Source organism: Brienomyrus brachyistius, chromosome 5, assembly GCF_023856365.1.
Source record: "Brienomyrus brachyistius isolate T26 chromosome 5, BBRACH_0.4, whole genome shotgun sequence".
In the NCBI taxonomy this organism is placed as follows: Eukaryota; Metazoa; Chordata; class Actinopteri; order Osteoglossiformes; family Mormyridae; genus Brienomyrus; species Brienomyrus brachyistius.
Window position 1 is genome coordinate 5861081 of NC_064537.1, and position 18707 is coordinate 5879787.

The 18707-nt window shown below is 42.6% G+C and overlaps 1 protein-coding gene across 1 annotated transcript in view; it reads right to left on the reverse strand.

The window, feature by feature from the left end:
* The window catches only part of LOC125741965 (golgin subfamily A member 6-like protein 22), a 213354-nt gene extending 207751 nt beyond the window's left edge, over positions 1–5603 (reverse strand). The window contains exon 1 of the mRNA XM_049013555.1: positions 5465–5603. Coding sequence (XP_048869512.1) covers positions 5465–5491 — 27 coding nt within the window. The 5' untranslated portion in view covers positions 5492–5603. The remainder of the gene's footprint in view (positions 1–5464) is intronic.
* Between the last annotated feature and the right edge of the window lie 13104 nt (positions 5604–18707).

An 18707-nucleotide genomic window follows, 5' to 3' on the forward strand; every position in this document is an offset into this window, starting at 1 on the left:
GTAGCATAAGGAAAGTGCATTCCTATAGTTACCTATCCACTGATATGACTTTCAGACTAAGGTCTTTACAGCACACATTGGAACAGGGCACCGAATCTTAATGGGGTTCTCCTCGTCTAATGAGCTGTGGCTAAGATCACATCCTTCTGCAGGCAGGATTATCTCCTTAGGTTATTCGGTTTTGGAGCATATGATGTGGCCTTGAGCAATAACAGTATGCTGGCTTTAGATGGCTCCTATTGACTTACGGGGAGAGTACCATTCCATCAAGGAAAGGGGACAGAGGGTCATTACACACTCAGGTAGGTAATAGGGTTTTTCAGAAGCTTTACACATTTCTTGGAATTGTACGACAATTTCGAAAGACTTTGAAGTCGAGAAGCTGACGAATTGCTGGAAGATGTTCTGATATTCAGTTGAGAAGGCAGCAAACATGGGTAACTGAATCCTTCTATGCAGCCCAGTGACTGTTACATACTGGATAAAAGGGGAACATTGCCAGTTGTTCCTGGTTTTCTTTTGTTTACTACCATATTACACCTAGAATTTTGCTGCTGTAGGTTTCTGTAATGTAGGAAGGCCAGTTTAACCAAAGAACCAGCCGCCAGGTGGTATCTAAAGCAGTGACTATATTTGTCCATGATTTGTACTTCAGTAGTAACTGACTTACTTCTAAGTAATTTGTGGCCGACTGTCTTTGGGGAGGTGGCCATAACCTTATAAGAGTGTCATATTCCATTCCTGTTGGGTTTCTTATTAAACGTTAAATAAAGAGCAAATGAATCACAGTTAATACAATCTTTAATTTACGGGCAGGTTTTACTTTATTGACAGCTTACACATGCCTCACTGTTATGCCTTCGTTTGCACACGTCACGACCCAGTTTAGACCGGAAACCCGAACTGGACTGTGCATGAGTAGATAAGTATCATTTCCGCTCACTACTGCTTCACGGCGGCTGGGCGATTTCACAAATTGATTTATTGCAGTTTATTTAAACATAGGTTGTACTTTGCACTTATTTGAATTATTGTGTATATATGTGTTTTTAGGAGGTGGTGCAGTGGTTAGCTCTTTTGCCTCACATCTCTGGGACCTGGGTTCGAGTCTCCACCGGGGTCACATGGTGTGTGAGTGTGCCCTGCGATGGGCTGACATCCCATCCTGGGTTGTTCCCTGCCTTGTGCCCATTGCTTCCGGGATAGGCTCCGGACCCCCCGCGACCCAATAGGATAAGCAGTTTGGAAAATGGATGCATGGATGGATAATCGTATTTTTAAATAATTTGTACTTAAAAAAATAGTCTGTGGTACATTGGGCGGAGTTTAAATTTGGACATCATTATTTTTATGAATTATAACATCATAAGCGGGAGGGGGAGCGTATCCCTTATTCTGATTGGTCGAGGGGTTATCTCCATATACCATACATTGCCGATAGGGGGCCATATGATTTGGGTGATAAGGGTTGCCGTTAAACTTTAATAGAATAAAAATACATTACATGTATTTATTTGTGTTATTTTTAATTACGTTTTCAAGGAATAATAAAACATATGGCAGGAATAATGCAAGCTAGCGCATACACGTCCAGCGGGGCCCGTCCGGCCGCAGGCACGGGCTGTTAGGAGTAGGCACAAGCGCCACAGCGTATTTTAAAAGAATGTGGGGATCTGAACGGGCTGGTAGGAGTAGTTGCGCGGCACTGGTAATTACACTATATTGGCAACCACTTGAGCCAGGTCATATGACCTACCAGGAAGTTATAAAAGGCTGCCAAGATGGAATCTCATTCTCTTGCTGCTGTGTTTTACAACTGGACATGGGATGGGTTCTTCTTCCCTGTGGGTAAGGAAAAGAGGAGAGGGTTTGTTTGAGAACTTGAATGTTTAATTTTAATTTTACCAGGGTGACTGCTAGCAGCATGTAACTCTTCATGGAGGACGCGGAGGTGACTGGAATTTTATCATTTGACGTGATCCCCTACGGGCTGCTGGGCTACAGACATTGAGGCTCTGGTAACTTGGGTTATACTGTGGGATTTAAAAGGGTCTATGTTTCTTTGTTGATTGTTTCTTTGTACCTGTAGTATTGGAACGCTTCCTTTTGGTGTTGCTGTGCTGCGAGGGCATTAAGCATTCCTGCAAAGGACCAGAGTAGCTGCTGTTTTAGGCTTATTTGATAGGCTTTTGGTTTTCTTTTTAGTGCCCTGGTTGTTGCTATGGGCTAAGTTGTAACTAATTTTAGTATTGTATTTTGGGCGGTGGACATCGGCCGCTACTCTCCCCTTATGTTTGTACATGGGATCTTTCTGTACAAGGTCGGATCCACACAGGCTTTTGCTCTCTGCTGTTGGGGTGCCACACTGAGCGGACACTGTACTGTTGTGTGTAGTGTTTGTCGTGTTGCATGCTGTGGTTTTGCTCTTTTCTTTGTCACCAGGGGCCTCCTGAGCTGAGAGCTGCGCGTGCCGATCTGACCTTACTATCTGGAGGATAGTCAGCCGCCCCCCAACCCTACCCCCCCCCCCCCCCCCCCAGCAACCTTCTTTGTCTAATAGTTTTTAGATATTTGTAATAAAGTGGATTGGGTTTTATTTTTATATGCCTCTTTGTTATTGTCCTTTGCGGGGAGGGTTCGAACTTAGCCACGTTACAGAAGGAACATTAGCAGTTCCTCCTGCCCTTACCAGGAGGTGGCGTAGTCAGAGCAGTGTGGGTATTCTGTGCTTTGGGCACCACAAGAAAGCACCGAAATGTTTTAAAGAAAAACTTTAGCGTTATTTTAAAAGAAAACAATCAAGGAATAACCCTGTTAATTCTTGTTTAAATAAATTAACGCAAGAGAGTCGGCTCTTTAAAGAAAATACTGTGTGGCTCTATGAGCATGCGCTACATGAGAGCGAGCCAGAGAGGAGAGCGCATGCGCTCATTTAAACAAGAATTAACCGCGTTATTTCTTGATTATTGAAATGCTTCGAGCGTTTTACTTTATTATTCACATTGGCAGAAAAGTGCTTCATTACTTAAAAAACGTTATGGTTATAGGGGTTTATTTGAAATAACAGGCGCTCCGCTGGTGTCGCCATTTTGAAACGGGCTGGCCACTTCGGTCTATCATTTGACCGCATTGTTCAAACAGACCTGCCGATTATGGCCGAGCTCTGGGACTCGGTCATTTAGCCTTTTGGCCTATTAAAGTTTGCTGTTAAAATGCTTTCTTCAACCTAACACTGGTAAATACCGCTAAAGTTTTTCTTCTAATTCTTTAAGCATGTTGATTAAATGTAACGAGTTGAAGTGCTTTCTTTTAAAACGACGTGCTGTATGTTGGTTTTACTTGTGCTTGTTTAAACTCAGCATTTGCGCTTATGCTTCTTCCGGGCATGTTTGTAGTTGTTTAAATTCCGCCTGCTTTTCTTTTAAAATGACGCTAAAGTTCTATAAAACATTTTGGTGCTTTTAAAATACGCCGTGGCGCTTGTGCCGCCTACTAACACTACATGGCTGCGGCCGGACGGGTCCCCGCTGGACGTGTATCTTACATTTGTCCCGTTTGTTTTATTCCTTAAACGTAATTAAAAATACAATATGAATACATGTAATGTATTTTCATTCTATTAAAGTTTAAAGGCAAGGGGCCATACTTTATTACGTACGCACGAAAGGGGAAGGGGTCTAAAAATTTGACCGAATTTTGCGTACGTGTGCGTATGCTGGGGGGGGGGTGAATCAATTTGAGAAATTTCAAATTTAAGCGTTTCGTTCACGATACCTGACCTGCTGGATTGCATTCCATACGTGCATATAACTCAAAATGCAACATGAGTTTTTTAAGACGATCGGACTGTTTAAACAATATCTCATAAATTATCTAAAAAAAAAAAAAAAAAAAGGTTGGCAATGCACCACGGACCTCCGAAATACCTGGTTTAAAAGGCGCTATAACATTATGGAAATGGCGACCCATTTCGTTTTATTTGAAAGTGATTTTATTACGGTAAATCTCATGACATCCCATCTCATTTGTTATCCCTAAAGTTAACAGGAACGTTTGTAGTTCCAAAAAGCAGTGCATAAGTCGACTGACGATCGCCCGTGCGTACGTACGCGGGGGGGGGGGGTCAACTACCCAGCGCACGTGTGCTTACGGGGGATGGGGGTTACAAAAATCGGTAAAATGTGCGTACGTACTAAAAGTATGGCCCCAACCCTTATCACCCAAACCATATGCCCCCCTATCGGCAACACGTGTAATAGACTTTTGGAATATTCCTGACACCTACTCACATTCAAATGAAAACACCGGTCTCTTCTTCGTTTTTAATGCTTTATTTACAAGAATTTACATATTTAAATAGTACTGATAGTCAAAGTTCTATGTTCTCATCCACTATTGGCGTATTCATCTTGCATCATCTCCTCCATTGCCTTGCCTTGTACTCCTCCATTGCCTTATACTCATCCTCAATTGCCTTGTTCTCCTCCTCCATTGCCTTTCTCTCCTCCTCCTCCCTTGCCTTGTACTCCTTCACCATTGCCTTGTACGCCTCCTCCATTGCCTTGTTCTCCTCCTCCATTGCCTTTCTCTCCTCCTCCTCCCTTGCCTTGTACTCCTTCACCATTGCCTTGTACGCCTCCTCCATTGCCTTGTTCTCCTCCTCCAATGCCTTTCTCTCCTCCTCCTCCCTTGCCTTGTACTCCTTCACCATTGCCTTGTACGCCTCCTCCATTGCCTTGTTCTCCTCCTCCATTGCCTTGTTCTCCTCCTCCATTGCCTTTCTCTCCTCCTCCTCCATTGCCTTGTTCTCCTCCTCCATTGCCTTGTTCTCCTCCTCCATTGCCTTGTTCTCCTCCTCCATTGCCTTGTTTTCCTCCTCCATTGCCTTGAACTCCTCCATTGCCTTGCTCTCCTCCTCCTCCATTGCCTTTCTCTCCTCCTCCTCCCTTGCCTTGTACTCCTTCACCATGTCCTTGCTCTCCTCCTCCTCCCTTGCCTTGCACTCTTCCTCCATTGCCTTGCACTCCTCCACCAATCCCTTGCACTCCTCCACCAATCCCTTGCACTCCTCCTCTATTGCCTTGTACTCCTCCTCTATTGCCTTGTACTCCTCCTCCATTGCCTTGCACTCCTCCTCTATTGCCTTGCACTCCTCCACCAATGCCTTGCACTCCTCCTCCATTGCCTTGTGCTCCTCCTTCATTGCCTTGCACTCCTCCACCAATCCCTTGCACTCCTTCTCCATTGCCTTGCACTCCTCCACCTTTGCATTGCACTCCTCCACCTTTGCCTTGCTCTCCTCCTGCTCCATTGCCTTGTACTCCTCCACCACTGCCTGGCTCTCCACCACCACTGCCTGGCTCTCCTCCTCCATCACCACTGCCTGGCTCTCCTCCTCCACCACCACTGCCTGGCCCTCCACCACCACTGCCTGGCGCTCCACCACCACTGCCTGGCGCTCCACCACCATTGCCTGGCTCTCCACCACCATTGCCTGGCTCTCCTCCTCTACCACCACTGCCTGGCTCTCCTCCTCCACCAGCACTGCTTGGCCCTCCACCTCCACTGCCTGGCCCTCCACCACCACTGCCTGGCTTTCCTCCTCCTCCATTGCCTGGCTCTCCACCACCATTGCCTTTTTTCCTTTCCCTTTTTTTGAAAAAAACTTCTTTATCCAGGATATCTTTTTTTTCCCTCCATTTTCCTTCCTTTCTTTAGCTTCCCCAGCATCGTTTGGTACCGCTGGCAGCCTAAAGCAGTTCAGAGTAAAGCACTTCATTTTGAGATGTGTCTCGCTCAATGTCTGATTTGTTTTGAAGTGGTATTAGTGCCTACAGCTCAGTTTATACCTTCAGAATGATAACATCAGAGTTGTCACGGTAACATTCTGTTCTAGAATTCTATTTGAAAAACAACTATAGGTGCCATATTTGGTCAGTGGTTCATTTTTTTTAATTCTTTGCATTTTTAATATGCTTTATTCAGCTCATATTCTACAGCATATATTGTATGAATTTCCATATTTATCTTAATTAGGTTACGCGCAGATAATATTCTGTACTTGCAAACAATGCAGAAACCTACCAAACATTGCCGGGCCGTTCCTGTGCTCACAGAGCATAGTGAGCTTTACTTTACTCAGGAAGAGGACAGGCTCACATTTTCTGACCGTGGCCATGCCTTGTGAAAGGTGCTGAACTTAGTGATGAGACAGTTAATACCGAGATTCTGGAGATCGCCTCCTCAAAGTGAGGCCCAGCGACTTCAAGCTGGGAATCAGGGCTTGCTAAGTTTATGCAATATCACGTGACCGATGACTTCCGATTCATCCTGAGGTGTAAGAGGCTTCGAATCCTGTTGGCTCTTCAAAACTTTTATATGAGTGAGATGATTCTGATTAGCAATGGTAGTGGAGGCCAGTTTAACCAAGGAACCAGCCGTCAGGTGATGGGTCACAGCAAGGAGGGGTATGAAGTTGGGTATCAGTGTTTGGGTACATTTAATGGAGGTGAGATAAAACATTTGGTAAGGTTTAGCAGCGTCTGTAATGTCCCTGCATTGTAGACAGAGCTTTCTGGATAGATTCTGGACACACACACCCCTGTATTGGACAAATGAATTCAGAAAATGGATGGATTGCAGTGTTTTTCATATGTTTTCATGAGTGGAAGTGAACTTTTACAGAACTGAGTATTTGAGTAAAATCCTTTTTTGATTAATCTCATTGCCTGTATTTTTGCCCCTTATTTTGAGTTGTTTTAAATGCTGCACTGTTCAGTTGCAAATGGTAGGTCCCTCTGAATCCCATCTTCGCTTTTCTCCACCTCATGTTATTCACAGGTATCTGACTCTTGAATCTGGCTGAAATGATCCCAGTCGATTTTCCAATCTCCGCCTTTTTTATTTGGCCGAATGCACAGCCTGGATCCAAACTGCCTTCCTTCCCAGTTGGACTAACAGTTGGCTCCACCTGACACTTTATACCATTTAAACCCCAGCTGATCACAGAGCTTATTGCAGGATGTGCGTTTATTCCTCTCCATGTGTTGTGGGGCTGCCTTGCCTAACCCCTATAGTAAGGAGAAGGTCATAAACTTGTGGTCTTATGTTTTATTAATTCTGAAATGGGTAAGAAATGAGCAGCAGGACGATATAGAGCTAAAAGCATGGAAGCAGCCTGCCTCACAGTGTAGCCTTCTGCCAGCAGAACCAGGATTAAACCAGAATTTAACAATGCAGATTTTAAAAAAGTATATAGAGTGGTCTCTTAATGTTTTACAGAGCTGTGTATTGTTTATATGTATTTATTTTATGTTATAGCTGCATGTTTGAACCTGAGACCAGTTTTGAAATGGAGTCTGTTTCAGAATACTACATTCACACCCCCAAAACCTTCATATCCCAAATACTGCATCATGAAAGGTGAAAATTGGTAGGTTTATGCTGGTGAAATAATGAAGATAGATGCTGCTGCTTTTAAATCATTCACAAGTTTGTTTATTGAAATGGTTTATTGAATGGCATCTAACAATTTGAAACACATATAGAGGTATAATAGACATTCGCCTCAGAATTATATTTCTGTTATGTAATTTTATCTTTAAAGTGACCTTATTAAATTTGTTCCCCGAAGTAATAATTTCATCCCACACCCTGAGGGCTTTTGCACGCTGGTTATATGTGCTGTTAGTATGTTAACAGCATTTTCTACCCAGGGAGTCTGATCGAAAACCAAAATCAAGCTGCTGCTGTGAGCTCCTGCTGAGCACCCTGCTTGGAGGCATGTAGACTCGACGGACGCTACGGAGTGTTCCAGTGACCGCCCACTAATACATATCTGCATCATATATGTGGGAATGATGAGATTCCTCCCATTGTTCAGCTTAATCTTAATCATTAACAATTGTTTGTTTATAAGTAAATGAATTTTCTCTCTGTGTTCTTCCTATCACGTTCCCTTGGGGTGTATCGTATTACATTTTTAAATGTTTTAATGACATATAGTTTTAGGAACATCACTGTAGTATTCAATTCAATTTATTTTATATAGCGCCTTTTAATAAAGAAAGCCAGAAGACAATGGAGGAGAGGAACCAAAAGCTCCCAAGTAAGGAGAAAAAAAACCTCTGGGGGTCCAAGGTCAACTGTCTGCCCACCCCCCCTGGGAAAACTAACATTACCGAAAACAGAAAAGAGTGGACATGCTTGTGAAAAGAGAGATTTATGCTGGGATTAAGAATGAAGACAAAGTCCATCAATGAGTCCGTTATGCATGTTGGCCTGTGAAGGGTGGCCAAGGTCCATTCTCCACGTTGGGCTGTGCCGGGTGGCACTGAAGGCTGCACCCACGGTGATATATTTGGTATGACCCATTCGTGATGTCACCCCTCCATGGGACTGACCCAGGACTCCAGCTCAGATGCTGCCCACTTCGGGCTCCACCCAGACATGTGGGAAGGCAGAGAGTATGGATGGTCAGAACATGTGTTGACACATAAACGGACAAGCATAGTAGATAAAAATGACATGTACAGCAGCACCAGCAGCCATAGTTATGGTGCGGTAGGTCGTGAGCAAGATAAACTGAAGTAATGGGTCTTAAAGGCCGAGAATGAATCGGCATCCCGAACGTAGGCTGGTAAACCATTCCACAAGTATCACTCCTAGTGTGTAAATCTTCCGGAACATCAGCACCTGCACTGTAGTATCACTCCTCCTGTCCTTTAATACTACAAAGGTCATTTCATACTCCACCCCTGTGCAAATGAGTCCCTGTTTCCTTCCTCCCTCCTCATTTAAACAGCACATTGTTGACTCTCTTTAAACCCTCAGTAGTTCCTAAAGAACATGGTGAAGAGCAGCTCACAGCAGATCATCTTCAGCACCGACCATGATCTCTGTGTCTCTGCTGCTGCTGGCAGCTGCATCCTGTGAGTCTCTGTGTTTCTTCAAAAAGAACAAAAATCAGCAGAACGACAGAAAATATATGTAGGTAGTTTGATAATTTATTTAATTAGTTATTTTCTTTTTATAACATTCAAAAATGCACACAAAGCTGGGGATCCAAACAGTGACAGTAAAAGTATTTGTGTTGAAATGTTGAATCTTAATATAGTAATGGTATCTTATTCCTAAGTTGTTTGTGTTGTGGGGTTTACATTCACATTTATATGGAACAATTATGTCTGAAACTTAATTTCTTATACTTTATTAAACAGAAACACGTGCCTGACATTAGTCTGTGTACCACTCTGCTGTGCAGCCGCACTGTCCCCCCTCCCATCTCCCACACATGGTCCATCGCGGTTCCATAGGGGGGGGGGCTGTTGTCCGCAGGCTCTGTATGTAATACTGAGTAATCCTTTGGGAGGATTGGGGTGAATCCCACGGCAGACCTCCCTTGTCACGAATGACACATGTGATTATTTTGAATTGCATTTTGTTCTATTGACTACCTATATTTTGCATTATAGTACTATATTTAAATGCAGTTTCCCTCAACAGAAGCAGTTTCTTTTCCTACAGGTGCCCAGTGTCATACTGAGCTCATTATCCAGCTGCTATGATTGTTAAACCAGGAGAGTCTCTGACCATCTCCTGTAAAGTCTCTGCTTATTCACTCACTGACAGCAGCTACTGTAGCAGCTTCATTCGATAGCTGACAGGAGAAGCACTGGGGTGGTTTGCTGGGGTCTGTGGTGATGGGGACACTTATTACAGGGCCTCACTAAGGAATAAATCCCTCAGTCCTGCGATTAATTCATGCACTATAGATAAAACTGAGAAGTATACAGTATGTCCTAATAAATGTCTGCTCATTTTAACATAATAAATGTAAATATAAAAACTATTAGTTTATTAGCAATACTTTGAAATATGTTAATTAGGAATGTCTTCGGGAACAAGATAAATATGTAGTGAAATGTCCCAAAGTATGAATTATTTCACCCATTTCGTACATGAACAACAGACTGCCAGGATAAAAAGCTTTATGATAAGAAAAAGAAATTTCAAAGACATTTAATATAATTCCTGTGTTCTCACTGTTCTGTAGCAGGGGTGATTATATGGATCAAGGCTGTAACTGTCAGACTAAGGAAATATGGGATCCAATTCGTATGAAATGTGAAAATAGGCTGAAGGGTGTAGATTCGCCTGTGGTCTGTAGGAACAGAAGGATTATCAAACTACAATCAATCACTGCAGTTCCAGCAAGAACCACAAGATGTCCTCAGTGTGACAGTAAATGCAGGCAGCAGAGGGACACAAATATCAGACTGAGACCCATTTTAGATAGACTGTAGCAGATGTATTGCTTTATAAACTGCTGTTGTGAATCATGCCAAAATGTTGTAATATGGTTCTTATAGTTATAATTCCCTACAAAACCCCTTCAAACAACAAACCTTCAATCAAAACAATAAATTTCATCCATTTTCTAAAACCGCTTAATCCCAACTCGGGTCTTGGGGGGAACTGGAGCCTATCCTGGGAACAATGGGCGGCGGGCGCTAACACACCACAGGGCACACACACTCACATAGTCGCATGTACACACACACACACACACACACACACACACACAATTACAGGGCCGTCTTAGAGTCGCCAATCAACCTATCCTGTAAAATTTTGGACTGTGGGCGGAAACCGGAGCTCCCGGCGGAAACCAATGTGAACACAGGGACACATGCAGACTCCACACAGGAAGGTCCTACATGCCTGACCCAAGGATCGAACCCAGGACCTTCTTGCTGCCAGGCAGCAGCGGCAACCACTGTGCCAACATGCCACCCCTGCACAGAGATAATGTTTGTATAATAAGTCTTAACATCATAATTGAATCTCTTTATCATGTGACCATTGTCCCCCCCCACTGTGAGTCAGAAACTCCACATACTTTGCCGAGGTCATCTTCACACCTTCAGGGACCCTAAAAGGGGCCAACCAGCTCTCTTCCCATGATTCCAGCCCAAAACATGACTCCACCACCTCCTTGCTGACGTCGCAGCCTTGTTGGAACATGGTGGCCGTCCACCAACCATCCACTACTCCATCCATCCGGACCATCCAGGGTCGCACGGCACTCATCAGTGAACAGGACTGTTTGAAAATTAGTCTTCATGTATTTCTCTGCCCACTGCAGCCGTTTCTGCTTGTGAGCACTGGTTAGTGGTGGCCGAATAGAAGGTTTAGGCACAGTTGCAAGACTCTGGAGGACTCTACACCTTGATGTCCATGGGACTCCAGAGGCACCAGCAGCTTCAAATATCTGTTTGCTGCTACATAATGGCATTTTAGCAGCTGCTCTCTTGATCCGATGCATGGATCTGGCAGTAATCTTTATCTGCACGAACCCGTCTGTGCTCTGAATCAGACACAAATCTCTTGATAGTGTGATGATCACACTTAAGTTTTTGTGAAATGTCTAATGTTTTCATACCTCGTCTAAGGCATTGACATATTTCACGCTTTTCAGCAGCAGAGAGATCCTTTTTCTTCCCCATATTGGTTGCTAACTGTGGTCTGCTTAATAATGTGGAACATCCTTCTTAAGTAGTTTATCCTTTAATTGGGCACACCTGGTAAAGTAATTGTCACAGGTGTCTAAAATTTCTTCCAGTGATCCAAAGAGCCCGGAAACACAATGCCATCCATGAGTTTAATTGAAAACCAAAAAATCTAATTTTAGTGACACTTAAATAGAATTTTCATAATAATTTGGAACAGGGTGTACATTTATCTAACTGTAAACTCATGGTCTCATGCAGTTCTGTTTCCCTTCTCCAAATTTAAAAGCAGAATTTTTTACATTTATCCTTTACTTGATAAATTCCTCCCAGTGTATGATCATCAGAGCAGCACATGAAGGGAAGTATGACCATCTGTGGTTAATAAGCTAAGAGGCTCCTTCAACCCCCCAGGGAGGTAAACAAATTCACCCACCTGCCCGTCATATAAATGAGGTTCCTCTAAACACACAGACTTCACCATCAAATCAGCCAAAGACTTTGTGTTACAATGGAAGCTCTGAGAGTCCTGATACTTTTAATGCCTTTATTTCCATGTAAGATAACGACCTTCTGGATGATTTTTATAGTTTTCATCATACTTTTGTACTTACTTTGTTCCTATATACAATTATATACTGTATTCACAGCATGTTACTGCATTTAAAATGACTTCTGATTAAACATGTTAATTCTTTACAGGTGCACGGTGTAATATTGAATTCTCTCAGCCAGTTTCTATGACTGTTAAACCAGGAGAGTCTCTGACCATCTCCTGTAAGGTCTCTGGATACTCAGTGACTGATAACAGCTATGCCACAGGCTGGATTCGACAGCCTGCAGGGAAAACTTTGGAGTGGATCACATATATTTGGGGAGATGGGAGCACTTATTACAAAGAGTCTCTTAAGAGCAGATTCAGCATCTCGAAAGATGCCTCCAGCAGCACAGTGTCCTTACAAGGGAACAACCTGCAGACTGAAGACACAGCTGTGTACTACTGTGCACGACGCCCACAGTGAGAGAATGTAATGGGAGAGTGATACAAAAACTGATGTATGTGAGATGAGATGCAATAATACTGAAAAAGCTTAACTAAAATTATGCCATTTTAATCTCAAATTTAATTATTTTACATGTTTATACTGAATTACTTTATGTCATCTGTCACTTTGTGGTTGAATTTCTCTTCTTCCTAAACACTTCCACTTTGCAATAATACCACATACAGCTGACTGTGGAATATCTAGCAGGGAAGAAATTCACAGCCTGACTCATTACAAAGGTGGCATCCTGTGTCAGTATCACGCCTGAATTCACTGAGCTCTTCAGAACATCCCATTCCTTCCCAGAAGTTTGTAAACCTGACTGTATGACTCGGTGCTTGATGTTATACAGCTGTGGCAATGAGCCTGAAGAAAAGACCTGAATTCAGTGATTAAAACGTCTGTCTCAATACGTCCATAAAGTGTGTGTCAAATCCTCCATAGCGGCAGATACTGTTAATCAGTAATCTGCCCTATAATAATGAAAATGATGCTGATGTAAGGCTCTGGTCCCCCCGCTATACTGAATTGGACAAGAGGCTACAGGAAGTGGATGGATGGATGGATGGATGGATGGATGGATGGATGGATGGATGGATGGATGAATGGATGGATGGATAGATGGATGTCGATGTATAATATAATTTATTTATAAGAAGACTTACATTTAACAATGATTTTGATGACTGAGGATTCAAACATTTTGAGGCTCCCTGACATTTCACGTTTCATTTCTTTTTAAAGTAATGAGTTTACAGGGTGTGTGAGTCTGAACACTTCTGATGAAGCTACACCCAAGCGGCCAGGACAGGACAACTTAATAACTATGTTTATACTTTTACTAAATCTTTGATAAAATCATGACTTTTTTAATCCAGAAGTAATGTGTATAGAGCCGCTCAGTTTAATAAAATTTCAGGATAAAAAGCATTAAGATGAAAAGACAAAGAGATTAATTTCAAAAAGTGTTTAATATAATTCCTGTGGTCTGTAGCAGGCGTGATTATACTGTATGGATCAGGGCTGTCACTGTCAGTCTAAGGAATTATGGGATCCAATTCGTATGAAATGTGAAAATAGGCTGAAGGGTGTAGAATCGCCAGTGGTCTGTAGAAACAGAAGGATTATCAAACTACAAACAATCACTGCAGTTCCAGCAGGAGGCGCCAGAGCTACTTATGGAGGGTCATACAGACTTCTGTGTTCAGGGTGACTCAGAACAGCAGGCTGTAAAGCTTATGGCACTGCAGTGTGTTACTCTACTCAGGATTCAGTGAGAGACGTCTGACTATAATCCTCTGTCTGTGACCTTCATCACACAGGTATCATTAGGGAATCCATTCTAATTCTGGCCCTTAGATTCAGAAGTTTATTTAAGTTTAACTTATCTAGCAAACACGTTTTTCCAATGCAGCTTACGAGTGAAGAAAGCTTGTGGTCAGAGAGCAGGTCAGCCAGCGTCCCTGGAACAGTCAGAGTTAAGGGTCATGCTCAAGGGCCCAACAGTGATATAAATACTCAGAGCAGCTGAACCCATGACCTTCCAGACATGGGCGCAGAGCCCTACCCTGCTGGGCTGTACACTCTGTGTTAATGTCATTATGGCTACAGGCATATTTTCTGAGTAAAAGCTACACTATCACACATCATTAGCTTAGACATTAATGTTATTGTTAAACAAGAACCAGGAGTCTCTCTTATTACAATGTTGATTCTCCAGCCTCATGAGTGTGTGTCCCATCCCTGACTGTCAGGTTCCTTTATTGGAATTGTAGGCAGTTGCCATGTTACTATTAACTTATTACAAGTAATAACTATTAGTCAGAACTGAAGTGCCAGTTCTGAAAGGTCACTGAGATAATGGCAACTGGGGTTTATAAGTAGGCAAACTAAGTCAAACATACTGTACCTACTACACCTTCTGCAAAGTTAAAAAGAGCTATTTTATACATTATCATATACCAAAGGTAATCTGACATGATTAGACCATCAGCAGATCTATAAGCCATTAATGCTCATTCTTCAGCTTGTGTCCATCTCAAACAGCACAGTTATCCATATACAGCAGTACAGCCATCTGTCTCTCTGCTTCACTTGATTTCACTCAACAATCCCCAGAGATTCATTTGCTTCTGCTGGACTTTGTATAAAAGCCAGAGTGACACCTTCAAACACACAGACATCAGTCACATTCAAGGACGCCTCTGTAACACAATGGCTGCTACAACCACTTTATTTTTTTTACTGGGTGTTTTCACATGTAAGTCTATCTGCTGTAGCCAGTTAAACATGAAATTTAAGTACAGTTCTTGATAATGATTTGTTCTGTATTTTTTGACGTACAAAAACACTCTTTTTTCCTTCAGGTGTTTATTGTAATGTTGAACTCACCCAGTCAGAGTCCATCACTGTGAAACCTGGAGGATCTCCAAGCATCTCCTGTAAAGTCTCTTACTCAGTAACTAGCACTGGCACACACTGGATCCGACAAGCTGAAGGGAAAGCACTGGAGTGGATTGGAGTAATATGGAGTGATGGGAGCACTCAATACAAAGATTCACTGAAAAATAAATTCACCGTCTCCAGAGACACCTCCAGCAACACAGTATATTTACAGGGGAAGAGCCTGCAGACTGAAGACACAGCTGTGTACTACTGTGCACGACAATCACAGTGAGAGAATGTAATGGGAGAGTGATACAAAAACTCACTGACACCTAATGTGATGCAGGTCTTTTTTGACATGTTTCTGTAGTTTATAATACTTTACCTTACAATGTTTGCGCAACATCTGATACTAATACTTTTAACACATGAATTCTGATTATTTTATATGATGGATATAAAAAGTGTGCAAACACAAGACATTGTTGAAGCACCTTTTGATTTGCTTACAGCATTCAGTCTTTCTGGGTAGGAGTCGGCCAGCGAGCCGCATCTTGACTTGGCACTGTGTGTCCACTCTTCCTTGCAAACGAGCTCACTATCTGTCAGACCACGAGGGCATCTCTTGTGCACAGCTCTCTTCAGGTCACCCCACAGCAGATTTATAATTGGGTTTAGCTCTGGGCTCTGGCTGGGCCATTCCAAAGCTTTACTCTTCTTCTGGTGAAGCCTTCCTTTGGTTGACTTAGATGTATGCTTGGTGTCCTACTGTAGTCATGCTGAAAGGTGAAAATCCTCTTTATCTTTAGCTTTCTAGCAAACACCTGAAAGTTTTGGGCCAAAATTGTCAAGTATTTTGAACTGGTCATAATTCCCCCAGTTCCAGCTGAAGAAAAACAAACCCAAAGCATGATGCTGCCCCCAGGGTTGGGGCCATTCTGCAGTGCATTCGTCAATTCCAGTATAAATCAGGAAATGGAACTGGATTTGGGATCTGAGAATGAAAAAGAAACTGGGTAACAGATTTAGAAATGAATTTGAACTTTAGGAAGGTTAAAATTCCAACTCCAGTTCTATTCCCTGATTTGGATTGGAATTGATGAATGCATTCCGGAATGGCCCCCACCCTGACTGCCACCACCATGCTTCACTGTGGGTTTGGTCTTATTTTGGAGATGCTTACTGGTGTTTTTGCGCCAAACCTACCTTTGCGAATTGTGGCCAAAAATCCAACATTGGTTTAATCAGGATGGGGTGCCAACCCCCCACAGGGACCACACTTATGGGGAATTTGGTCACTCCAATTAACCCCAGCATGTCGGACTACAGGGGGAAACCAGAGCACCCCCATGACGACAGGAGGATAACATACAAACTACAGGCACTTGGAACCACAGCAGAGACTCAAACCCTGGTCTCAGTGCTAACCAAAGCACCACCATCCCATAGAAAAACCGAATCATTTTTCCTAAATGAAACTTCAATATTCACATACGTTCTAAAAGAATAAGACACCCCTTAGATTTTGTGTGACAAATTATTCATTGTCCAGTGTTATCAAACTAAAAAGCAATGACTGCAGTTCCAGCAGGAACCAGAAGATCTCCTCAGTGTGACAGTAAATGCAGGCAGCAGAGGGACACAAATATCAGACTGAGACCCATTTTAGATAGACTGTGTCATGCCCGGCTCGTCCGCTCCTCCTGTGTGCCACGCCCCCGGATTACCCATGTGTTTCCCGAATTGTACCCAGCTGTTTCCGTTTGCTGTCAATCAGTCTTGTGGATTTAAGTCCTGGTCTTACCTGTTTGCTTTGTCTGTCATTGATGATGTTGTCGATGCCCATGTCCTGTCCTGCCTTGCCCTTATTGAACCCCAGTTTACCCCGCCTGTCCGCCTGCTTTCTGCCCGATCGCCTCGCACGATCGCCGCTCTGCCCGCGATCGCTGCCGTCTCCCGTGACAGACTGTAGCAACCGTGTTAAATTTTTCTTGTGAATAATTGCCTAAATTGTGTTTAAAATGTGTAAATTGTGTAATATAAATGTTATAATTTTAAATATGAATTGCTTCATACTTATATTCCATTTTATTCTGTTAAAAACGGAGTAACTGATTTGGTAAAATACTATACTATACACAACACACAATAACATAAATTAATTTAATAAAATCTCTTCCCTTTTGCTGTAGCAGCTGTACTGCTTTATAAACTGCTGTTGTGAATCATGCCAAAATGCTGTAATATGGTTCTTATAGTTTTCATGAATTCCCTACAAAACCCCTTCAAACAACAAATCTTCATTCAAAACAATTAATTCTTCATTAAAATTCTAAAAGCATATAACGTTGAATCATTGACTATGAAATCCAGCATAACAACGTGTTAACATGAACATATAGGTATAAATGTAAATAGTTTAACTCTTATAGTATATTTTATTCTATTAAAAACTTAGTAACTGACTTGGTAAAAATGTGAGAAAATAATATTTTAACTTTGCACAACACACAATAAAAAAGCAATTAAATACATCTTATTACTTATTAATGCATTTCATGACATTTAGAAATTTAGGATGAGGTCATAGTGAAATTGGTTTCACTACAAAAATTGTGCGATTATCACTTTTGGAGTGCATTGTCCAAAGATAATGTTTGTATAGTAAGTCTCTGCATAGCAAATTAATCATCTGATGATTTCCCCCCAAAACCGCCCCACGCTCATCAGAGGAGGATCCTATACAAACCTGCCACAGCTTTTAAAGGAGCCAGTGTCAGTGTGTGACAGAGAGCAGCAGTCACTGGGACTCAGTGTGTACTTTACCTCAGTGCTCCTCCCTCTGTCCTGCAGCCATGAAGCTCCTACCAGCCCTGCTCACCCTCACAGCACTGGCTCTCTCAGGTCCCTGTCTCTCTCCTCTCTGTCTCTCTTTCTCTCTGCATCTTTCTTTGTGCTCATCTAAAAGTCTGCTCTACCTCTTTATTTACAGGTGTGAAGGCTCAGGTTGTACTGACTGAGTCTGAACCAGTGGCGAAGAGACCAGGAGAATCACACAAACTGACATGTACAGCCTCTGGGTTCACATTCAGTAGCTACTGGATGAACTGGGTCAGACAGGCTCCTGGGAAGGGACTGGAGTGGATCGCATTCATCAGCACACAAAGTTCCCCGATCTACTACTCCCTGTCTGTTCAGGGCAGATTCTCCATCTCCAGAGATGACGGCAAGAACCAGCTGTATTTAGAGATGAACAGCCTGAAAGCTGAAGACACGGCTGTGTACTACTGTGCCAGACACTCACAGTGATGGGGGCTGTGGGGAAGCCGTACAAATACTCCTTCCTCACAGAGAAATGGACCTTTTAATTTCTAATTCAGTTACATTCAGAAGGTTTCCTGTCCATTTCAATAGTTTTCTACCTTATAAATGCAAAAAAATGTAAAATGTAAATGTAAAAAAAAGTTTTCTTATAATTGAAGTACCGTTATGCCAGGTTGGGCATGTCGATGCAAAATTTAAGATTGACTAGAAACCCCTGAGTACTTTATTCAGTACAGTAATTACCATATAAGTGAAAAAATAATCTGGATTCTGAACAGAGTCTCACTGAGTAAATTACATTTATTTTGCAGAGGCTTTGACCCACAAACAACATACAACTGAGAAATCCGGGCCAGTCAGTCCCTGGGGCAATTAGGCTCATGGGCCCGACAGTGACATCACTCTTCTGACCCAGGGATTGTAACCTGGGACCCTCTGGTCA